At 46.9% G+C, this 11219-nt stretch overlaps 1 protein-coding gene across 4 annotated transcripts in view; it reads right to left on the bottom strand.

The window, feature by feature from the left end:
- Positions 1 to 5798, bottom strand: part of agrn (agrin) — a 154630-nt gene extending 148832 nt beyond the window's left edge. For all 4 annotated transcript variants that reach the window (XM_035522440.1, XM_035522436.1, XM_035522437.1 and 1 more), the window contains exons 1-2: positions 5187 to 5798; positions 3981 to 4242 (exon numbers count right to left, since the gene is read on the bottom strand). In XM_035522440.1, coding sequence (XP_035378333.1) covers positions 3981 to 4242; positions 5187 to 5384 — 460 coding nt within the window. In that variant the 5' untranslated portion in view covers positions 5385 to 5798. The remainder of the gene's footprint in view (positions 1 to 3980; positions 4243 to 5186) is intronic.
- Positions 5799 to 11219: the final 5421 nt, after the last annotated feature.

Here is an 11219-nt window from a genome sequence, read left to right on the forward strand (position 1 = left end):
ACTCGACAGATTCTGAGAAGCTGGCAAACAGGTGTAATTTCTCGCCTTTGTCACTCGGTTGGTTTTCTCTTCTGCACTCTAATTATCTTTTTCCTTGCCATTTTCTTTCAATCTGGCAACTCCACACACACACACACACACACACACACACACACACACACACACACACACACCCTGTACTTCTCCACCCCTACCTTGCACCCCCATCAACCGTTTTCCACGCAGACAGCTCCAGGGAGGTGCCGTTCCGAGAAGAATCCCACGGGAACAAATCACATCTCATGATTTCTCTTATAGGTGTCGGCCTGCGCGATAAAATATTCAATGAAACTCCTCTGCCATATTCACATTTAAAGTACAAATAATATTCTCTAATGTCAGCTAGTAACAGTCAGGCAAACTGCCATCTCCTGTTAAGCTCATAAATGGTAGCTTAAACGTTGTACAGGAAAAGGAAACCATGACAGCCTCTGCTGGTCTCCACAGTCTGTTTGCTCTGTTTAGGCTAGTTGTCCTCATATGTGAAGCTGGCACTAACGCTCCACTACAGAGCGCTAGCCATCACATCCAGGTGACATCCGAGCGGTTTCCTGTTTGATACCTTGTCGGAATACTTCTGCTAAACTGCTATTAGCAGTTACATTCCCTGTAGACCAATTTCCCAAATCTTCTGATATACTATTGGAAATCTATGGACTAAAAGAGAGATCAGTCCAAAATAACATAGTGGGACTCGGAGTAAAGCCACTAGATAAGAGGAGCCTGTGTAGATGGGTCTTATAGCGAGAGATATTAACATGGAACAGAGAAAGTCCTTCACCTCCACTATTCCTTATGCATTAATCATTACCTGCTCAGGGCCGTGGAAGCCTAACTGAGGGGCCAACCTTTGCGCAGTAAGGAGTCAGACGCATTCCTAATCTCCTCCTTACACAAACAGCACGAACAAAGGAGAGTACTTCCTCAGGCCGAGAGCACAAGAGTGTCGGGGAGGGAGGCCACACACACACACACACACACACACACACACACACACACACACACACACACACACACACACATCGCATTCCACTGCAAATCATATACGTTCATCATTACCACAGACCACCTGCCCAGTGCTAAGCGATTAGCCCTCACGCCAATAGGCCAAACTGAAACGGGCCTCTTCCTCTCCTCCCCAAAATAGGACGCTTTGCTGGTTCTTACTGATGCACTTTGCAGTGGTTGACTCTGGCACTCAGTGCACCGCTTAATATAAAGGCATCTATGAGCCTGCTTAGCAACCACCTTTGAGGGTTCGTTTTTTTCTCATTTGTTATGTTTGATTGGGTTTACAGAAGCATCTCTGCTCACTCTAAGATAAGGGCCAAACAACAAAAGAATGATCTTGTGCATGCTTTAGTAACGCAGGTTATGTTGGCCTGTTCACCTGTGCCTTTATCTCAGAGGTCACCAGCAGTATCCCCTGTCCTTGTTTTTTGTACATAGCATGTGCTATATTAAAAAAAACTAAACAATTTAGAGCAAAATCTTTTGCATGACTTAGAAGTCTTTCTCAGCTCAGACCACTGTCTTTGTGCATTGCATTAAAACAGAAAGCAGAGTGTGTTTTTAAACAGAGCCACACACCCAGGCGTAACGTATGCCGTTTGTGAGGTAGTGAGACAGGCCTGAAGGGTCATGGATGTTTTTAGGGGCTAACAAACACAGAGGCTGAGCACCCCTCTGGAGGTGCCCTGCCCATGGGAAGGCCACAAAGAGAGAGCGTGAGAACACACCTTCCCCGTGCCTCTGCTCTGGGCCTCTGTCACACTCCCATGGCAAGAAGGACCAAGCAAAACATCCTCGGCGTTCCAGTCAACACCTGCGTCTGGTATTCCTTGCTCTGCCTTTGCCCTCTATCTCCTTTCCCCCTTTTCCTGAGCGCATCGGTGGGATTTTCTCCGTCAACGGAGGCCTTTGTTCTTTCGTCTCTGACAGCGCTGTTCCCAAGGCCGGCAAGGAATCCCTTCATTACACCGCGCAATCTGAACTGTCAGATGTGAGGAGTGAGGGGAGGATATAGACGGGCCTGCAGGTACGGTCTTGTGAGTGCCCACCCGCCCACAGACACACACCCACCTACCACAAACGTGCGCACACACACACACACACACACACACACACACACACACACACACACACACACACACACACACACACACGCATTCCCTCATTCTCAGCCGGAATCTATGCACGAGACCTGGATCCAAGTATCTGTCAAGGGAAAAAATAATTCCTCAAGATTCTGCTCTTTTTAAAATAAATGATCAATAACAACATTCCTTATTCCTTTCGACCCACACAAACACCGACCGCGCCAAGAACCACTTCAAGCTCTGTGAGCCTCAGCACTTTCAGAACACCATCACTTTTAGAATATATCAGTACAAACACGCCAAGTGTGCTTCAGACCAAACACTTCAGCAGCCCGAGCTGATTACAAAAGCTGAAACCAAACTATCGGCCCTGCAAATACACAGCTGGTCTCTAATGACAACAAATATTTAACTATCAAACCAAAAGTAAATAAGGAAATAACTAAATCCATCGATAGAGATTTTTTCCCCCACTAGCTCATCATCAGTCACTTTTTGTAATGTAACAGTCAAATCTGTTTCAGATTTCTTTGAGGCATTTGTAACAAATGTACTGGCTAAATTAGAAAAAAAACAAAACATAAGAAGAAGAAGAAGAAACAGGCTTGCAGAAGACCATTTCTCACCCAGACAGCGGACAGACAAAAAGAGGAATTTTCATGTTTGTGCCAAATTCTGAGGAACACTGCAAAGGATGGAGAAGTATAGAAGTCACCTGCCAAGCGGGGCTAGGGGCCTGGTGCTGCTCTGCTCTTTATCTCTGCCAGGGCTTCTCTCAGTGCTACACTGCTGGCGTTTCAAGACCAAATCCGCATCCGAGCGTCTCGGTGGCGAAAACACATCGGCCCACGCGGAGGTCGCGGCAGGTCGATCACTAGTGTCCTACCTGCGACCGTGTGCTCACGGGAGGTGAGTCCACTGGTGCGTGAACGGTCCCCTCGAGCACGTGTTCACTTTTGAGAATCTTTGACTAGGTTTAAGGCTACAGCTGCATTGCATAGCCCATTTACCCTCTCCAGTCGACTAGGGACGCACTTGAAAAACTATTTTAAGTCTGACCATTGGACGCTCCTGATTTATTCATTCACTCTTGGACGTCTATTTCCTTCAGCGCTCGGCCCAATCCGCCGCTGGAGCTTCTGTTCAGATAAATTTAGCAGCCAGCCCCTTCAACTACATTAGCTCCAGGCGTTTCAAACATGAGAACAAGAACAGCACTGCTACAGGAAAAAAGAAACAGAAAGAGAGAGAAAAAGAGAGAGAGAGAGAGAGAGAGAGAGAGAGAGCGATAGAGGGGGAGAGAGAGAGAGAGAGAGAGAGAGAGAGAGAGAGCGATAAAGGGGGAGAGAGAGAGAGAGAGAGAGAGAGAGAGAGAGAGAGAGAGAGAGGCAACAGAAGGCAGAAGATTTTTAGTAGCCCACTCTGATTTCAGAGAAGAGTACCCTGGAGGACTGGCCTTTCACTCGGGGTAGTCAGGAGCCCTGGGGCGGCTCTATCTGAAACAGACACACCCTGGTCTGTCTTACCTGAATGCCGATGGTGTTGTTTGGCGTGCACATGATACACAGCACTTTTTATGCCCCAGGCTTCAGAAAATGTACTGTTTTAACAAATGCACCTCTGTAGTGTTATAAAGCAAAATAAGAGTTTTCACTTTGGGGCACCATTTGAAAAACCACAGTCATCACAGTTAATAAACTCAGCTCTCAGCTACTCTTCATCGTGTCGATCCGACAGCAACGACAGGTGACGCATAAAAGCGTGCACCATTCATGAGCAGAGCAGTCATCACACATGCCTCACATCCCCTATCCTCCACACAGAGGAGGCAGCTCCGCTCACCTTCCACGCAGAGCTCCACCTGCTCCAGATTGCGCAGCGTAATCCTCATCAGGCTGGAGCTGAGCATCAGCTCGTTCTTGTGGGTCGGCCACATGTCCTCAGGGGCCACGTTCACGAAGAAGATGCGCGTGTCGCCGGTGGCTACCTGGTTGTCGCAGATGCCCGGGTCGCCGAAGCCACCGATCATCACCTTGTTCCCGCCGTCCAGAAGCAGACCTCCCCTGACCATAGGCTTGCCTTTCAGGTAGCGCCACACCCGTACCTGCAGACGCGGCAGAGAGCAGAGAAGAGAAACGCTCTGGTCAAAACAGCTCTCGCTGCACTCCAGTGCAACAATCACTTACTGCAGCACAAAGCAATTACATTTGCAGTTTTTATTTATTTTTTTTTTATTAGTCATCTCATTCGAGTAGAGGAAAGGGAGTAATACATGCTGTTTGTCATATTTTATGGAAGTTCATGCCACTGGTCCTTGGGGCAAACTCAGTCAGCACATTTCTCTCAGGGGGACCTTATGAGTTCTTCGAGTTAGTTATCAGTTACACAAGAGACTTGAGTCAGGAGTTGTTTTTTCAGTAAATCTAGCAAAAACCATAGTAATTTAGGCATGGACAAACTGCTCTTTTCACTAAATTAAGACGTATCGAAGTCTTCTCGTTAAACATACAGCAGAAGGGTACACCAATTACTCTGAGCACAAACAGAGCCTACTGACACGACCTGGTGTCATACTGCATGTTTCTCTAAGCGTGCGGAGGCGTTTATAATCGTACTCAGATGTCCCAAGTGTCAGTGAGCAGTTTGACACGCCAGAGCATCACATGCTGCATCGAATACGTGGGCCGTGCTACTAATTATCCTTTGACCCAGTGATGTCGAAATTGAATTTTTGTGTATTAACTTTCCTGTCCATAACTATCCATGATAACATATGTAATACCAACAAAGCATCGGTAGAGTGAATGTCTGACAGGTGTCCGCTCCTTAACCAGCGTTAACATATATGTTTTACTGCTGGATTAATGTGTAACCTTCTGTACGACGAGTTTAATAACAGATTTCATGCACAGATGTAAATCTTTCGATAAAACACGACACGGCGTGTTGAACAGAAAGCTGTGCCGTTCAACGTTACTTTTCCCCACTGATCGGTTTGCAAACTGCAGGGCACGCAGTACTGATCTCTCCAAGCTTGGTGAGTCTCACCTTGCAAGAGTAAGTGTTGTGGACCGGGTCCATGTTCATGATTTCCTCCACGGTTCCGGTTAAAACAATATTAGCTTCCTCTTCTCTTTCCTCCAGTTTTTTCTCCGGACAACTTCCATGGCCACACTGAGCCAAAAGCGCGACCACTACGAGCGCCCACCCGAGCAAGTGAAACGTCTCTCGTCGCCGTGAGCTCATTGTCACACACAGAAAAAAAAAAACCCCGAAAGTGGCAAATTCGTTGTTAACGGTTGTAGACTTTTCTTTTTAAAAACACCATCTATCTGCAACACCCCTGCTGCGCGAAGCCTGCCTGACTTTGCTCCGAGTTTACTGCAGTATGCAGCGCTCTTTGGTGCGTTTAGGTCGCACGCATCTGGTTTGCGCGCTTACTTCCCAGCGAAGCGGCTGGAAGAGAAGAAAGGGGCAGGATTGTTTTCCAAGGAATGTTCATCGCCACCGGGCTCCTCTGCCCCCCTCCCACCCTCGGTGCTCGGAGAATGACGCTTCTGATTTGCATGCAATCTGAATTGCTGATAAGACTGACGGAGGGGTTGTAGGGGTTGGCGGAGAGTGGTGCAAAACGCCACCCTTTGGAAAGGCTGGTCGGAGAGCAGCAGGGAACCCGGTTTACCTCTGCAGGATATCAGAGCAACTTTTCACCGGCGCTAACACTGCGTTGGCTACGTTAAAGCAGGGGTGCAAAGGACAGGCGGCTAAAGGGAACACTGCTGTTTATTTTGCACAGGCGTATATTCCATTTAGGTCTTCAAATTTGGTTTGTCACGGAGACAAATACGCTATGATGGGGGGAAAATACGGCTGTCTAATGATTGTTATACGGAAAATGCATAAACGTTGCCATGTGTGCGTGCTGGAGCTCCTCGGAAGCAGACGGCGCGTAAATTTCCACTCTTGTAAAGCTGTAATTTAACTAGCCATCCGTCTATTCTTGGAAAATGACAGGGTAAGGGATCCGAAGACAGACTGATATATTTGTAGACAACGTAATCCCTAATTCCCATTTGTACTTGTTTTAATCATTGATCTACAGATAATGCCTGAAGATGGGCCTCTAGTGTAAGTTGTAAATCTCGAATTTATAGGAGCAATGTCACTTACCACCAAAAGGTAGCAAACAATATTTATGAAAGTGGTTATTTGTTATTTTACATTTGTTTTCTGTACACTGTGGCTCACACAAGATGAAGAATTAAATTGCTTTGTAGTTCTCCAATGAACCAGTTTATGCTCCATAGAGGAGCTCCCCCACATGGAGGTGGCCATATTTAAAATAGATTTAGTACAGGGTCTCTGAAACATCCAGGCCACTAGGTGTCAGTATAATGAGTATTTCATAATGTAAAGAAGAATCTTTGGGAAAGGGACTTATTGCTCCTTTAATCAACTGTACTACTATGTTTTTATATCAGTGTGGTTTCATTTTGAGCGAAACCTAATGACTTTAACATTGATTCTATCATCAATACATTGGAAGATTGTAACTTAAGAACTGTAACTACATTGCAGCCGAGTAGCTCGCTTCTTAACTCCATCATAACAATCTCCTTTGATATTACTACAAATATATTTAACAAACCACATCAGCAAGCTTCCGGTTATATGATAAAATTGCTACAGTCTGCTGCAGTTTAGTTGGGAGTCATGGGGTCCCAGAGTCCATCGTCTGAACTCCTGTGAGCGAGAGGACTGGATGCAGTGCGCAGACACAAGCTCTTACACAGCCAGTTACACAAATCTCATTCTATTGCTCTTAGACTGGAGCTTTACACACACACACACACTTTCCTTTTCTGTCTCCAAGGTAGCATTATGCATACAGCCCACATAAAGCCCATTGTAACTGACCTCATTTAAGAAAAATTGCCACTCATAAAATTGCTCATACTAGCTTAAAACCTACCTGAAAGTTTACTGCTATGGGAGAAAACAGCTTCACTCCATGCATAAGAAAGTCAGCGCAGGAGAGGGTGTGAAAGCACTGATAGTATAAGGGCCACAAACACTCCTGAAATTCGTAAGGAAGATGTCGGCATCTCTGCCACAAAAGGGAGGGCTTTAACCATCACAGGAACTATCACGTTTCTCTACAACCAAGACTCCCCAACAGCCTTTCATTGCCCACAAATATTTCACCACAAAAGAGTTTCAGAAATAAACAAGCTTTAACAAGCAGCACACTTGCAGAAGATGCTGGAAGAGAGTTTTTGTCAAAGTGTAACCTCTAGAGATATGCCACCATTGTTTATAGTTAATCTCATCAAGACATGTTCCCTCTGGCCTGCCTATTAGCTGCCTTCATGCTCTTCACTTCACTACCAGCCTCCTATGTCCTCCCAGGGTCAGCGAGACACAATGTATCAGAATTTGGCTAATGTAAGCCAAAAATGTGTCATTTATTAGACATATTACAAGTATTAAATGTTGGTATCTGAGTGTATGTTTGCAAATGAGTGTTAATTAAGTGCTATAATTCAGAAAGCAGTCTGCACCACCCTTTGTCATTTAGTTATCGCACACACTCGCACGCACACACACACACACACACACACACACACACACACACACACACACACACACAGTCGTAGGTTTATCGACACCCTTCTGTTTTGCCTCCTTTGCTAATTTTCCTCCCTTTCTTAGTGACGACAGCATTTCTCCTTTTATCAGGCCTTGGGCTGCGAGCAGAGTGACAGCCACCCCCAGCACTCCCCTGCATGGCATCCGTGTCCTTTCAAAACATGGAGACAGTGTTCCTCCACCTGGCAGTCTTGGCCAGCCCTCAAAACAGCACAAAAACTGTTCTCTCTCTCTCTCCCACTCTCTTTCTCTCTCTCTCTCTCTCTCTCTGCAACATCCTGTTTTCCGCAGCACCTACACTCTTTTATCATTGTAACAGTTGAAGGGGGGGATAAATTACGTCCTCATAGTACATTATCATCCATCAACCTCTTCATCACTGTTCATTCTCCATGGAGCATGACACAATATCTCAGCGGCACCTTCTGTATCATGGCTGATACGGAGAAAGGACGTTTTCAGCTTTTCACCTGGCGGACTGCATTGTGCATGCCAACAGCTCTATATATCAACACAGTTATGTAATGGTTCTGTTAGTGATTTGATAGCATCACTGCAGCCTCCCACAATGGGCAGTTAAGATGTATATGGGAGAGCTGTATGCCATCACAGTCAACACGTGAACCACTGGATGGCACTGCTGAACTCACACCGTAGGTGCGATGTGCTCTGCTGTGGTGCTGAACGAACCCTCCCTACATGCACGGAGCACAGAGGCCTGTTTTCAATCGGAGGATGTGAGAGAACCTGAAACTGAGCTTCTTGTTCCTCGAGCCAGCAGAAGCAAATTGCAGACGTGTGTGCAAGGGAGACCTGCAGTGATACAGCAGCTGCAGACGCATAACCGTACGGGAGTGGGTGTCACCGCGGAGCCCGTTAGCTCAGTGAGTAGAGGCGCAGACTGCTGAAGAGTTGGCTGGGCACGCGTGTGCATGCGTGTGTGCGTGCGTGTGTGTGTGTGCGTGTGTGTGTGCGCGTGTGTGTGTGCGCGTGTGTGTGTGCGTGTGTGCGTGTGCGTGTGTGTGTGCGCGCGTGTGTGTGCGTGTGTGTGTGCGTGTGCGTCTGCACGTGCGCATGTGCGTGCATGTGTGCGCGCGCGCGCGCGTGTGTGTGTGTGCGCGTGTGTGTGCGCATGTGTGTGTGCGTGTGTGTGTGTGCGTGTGTGTGTGTGCGCGTGTGTGTGCGTGTGTGCGCGTGTGTGTGCGTGTGTGTGTGTGCGTGTGCGTGTGTGTGTGTGTGTGTGTGTGTGTGTGAATGAGACTGAGAGGGAGCAGAAGGTCGGACAGAAGGCACGGGCTGCACACAGCAGATGTTGTGCAGGTTGGGATGGTGATGGGGCATTGGTCTGCAATGCTGAACTTCTCTCTCTGCTCTCTCTTCACTGAGTGTTTTTCCTCCCCCTTTAGGGGCAAGTAATTGCATGGCAAATTGCTGCATTCCAGTACACGGGTGGAGATAGCATTATCTCATGTCTGACCAGAGGTGCCACATTTCCCCTGGACTGCCGGCACTGTAAACAACTGTGCAAACACAGCCCATCTGGACACACTGTGGCGAGCACTGTGGCGTCTGATGGTAGACTCCAGACTGACACTCTCACACACCTATTGTACATGACTTAGGGTACAGTCTAATCTTTAGCACTATCCCATTATAAATAACTTTGTAACATCTGCTTCAACGTCAGAGTCTATGTCATTGCATAAGGAGACTTGGACAATCAAACGTTCATACATAGATTATGAAGAAAGATAACCGAAACGCGGAGGGCAGAATAGTAAAATAATAATAATAGCAGATTTTTGGTCCAGTGTCCCACTAAAAACTGGCCAGTTTTGTTGTGACAAATATAGTGACTGGTGCAGCTCGGACTGTGCATGTGTTGGATCCCTGATACCTGCTGGTTTCCACTCTCTTTAAGCAGCCAGTATACAGACCAGGCCTGTTTCCATTTCTGCTGATAGGAGTAGATACCTCTCTGCCCTGGAGTGAGATAACCGTCAGCAGAAGCCCTCACATCACCTGAGCTTCATCACCACCAACTGAGAGCACGCAGGCACGCAGGAGGAGAAGGAACACACCCCAAGCAGCAGTATCATTCTCTTCCCTCCGTATCGGACTTCTACAGCCCAAGAAAACGGAAGTCGCTGATAAGGTCTCCACCCCAAGAATACACTTCCTGTGGTTTCGCTCTGCTCTCTGCAGCATATTAATGGGTCATACAGTGCAATATAAATCACTTGACACTTTATAGATGGGCACCTTTTGCTGAGTAAGGCGCAGAGAGTTAGGGCTTACGTGGAACGGACGTTCGTCTTTTGGCTTGTCAGAAGAGAGTTAGAGCATTGGACGTGATTTACAGATCAGGGTGCCTTTATGGCCAGATTCGTTTCAGGGCACTTAGGCAGACAGTGCACGCTCTCGCAATTAGGAAATGAGTCTGCTGGGATAGCTCTGCTGTACCATGCCACTGTAAATTAGCTCTAATGAAAACATCTCTGCAGACTGTAAATAATAATAATAATGATGATGATGAAGAAGGTGATGATGATAACGACGACAACGATGTTTAAAATCAATCAATAATAATTGTTCCCTTTTAAAGAAGTAGAAGCATAAGCCACAAATAAAGTTTGGAACAGGATGAGGTTTCAAAAGAATTTGGGGAATAATTACGGCAAATACCACCCAACACTGCAGAAGTCCACAAGCCTCACTTTGTTACAGCCACACGGAGGGCTTTGTTGGATATTCTGATATATGTTCTGATATATTTGCATTTATCCAAATCTTTCCTCTTATTAAAAGCATGATAGGGGGATACGCCACTGTGGCTAACAGTCGGTCCAAGAATACGAATAGTCCCGAGAGAGGGACGATGACTAAGAGCTGAGTCACGGATGTGAGCGATAGTATGGGGAAGTGGAAGAGCAGGGTGGTGTGGCATTGGTGGGGGTGGAGGGCAGACAGCCATCCCCACAGGTCCACTCTCCTAATAGGCCGAGCAGTTCCATTAGGTAATGGCCCAGGCGGGTAAGTGATCCGCCTGATTGATTGGCGCCGATGCGCACGGCTTTGCTGCTGGAGTGCCGACTCGCCAGAGAGTTGCAGCTACGCAGGCCACCCACTGCAGAGCCCAAGGTGTAGCTGAGAAACTCTGCATTCCAATGTGTCGCCGCCGATGTGAAGAAGCTTGGTGTAATGCTGTAGGATGTTTGAACAGAACATATAAGGCTATATGCTGATTATTTTTTATATGTTAAATACAGCAGTAGAGATCTCAAGGGACCACAGAGCTAGAAGTGTTGAAAGATTGTTTGGGACGAGGGGAGACATCTATATCTCCTCAGTCATGAAGTTTGTTGAGCAGAAGCAGACGTTATGAGCAGAAACGCGTCGTGTCAGCTCTGTGAACAGTGACTCACGTCATGT

The sequence above is a fragment of the Electrophorus electricus genome, chromosome 24, assembly GCF_013358815.1.
Source record: "Electrophorus electricus isolate fEleEle1 chromosome 24, fEleEle1.pri, whole genome shotgun sequence".
Classification (NCBI taxonomy): Eukaryota; Metazoa; Chordata; class Actinopteri; order Gymnotiformes; family Gymnotidae; genus Electrophorus; species Electrophorus electricus.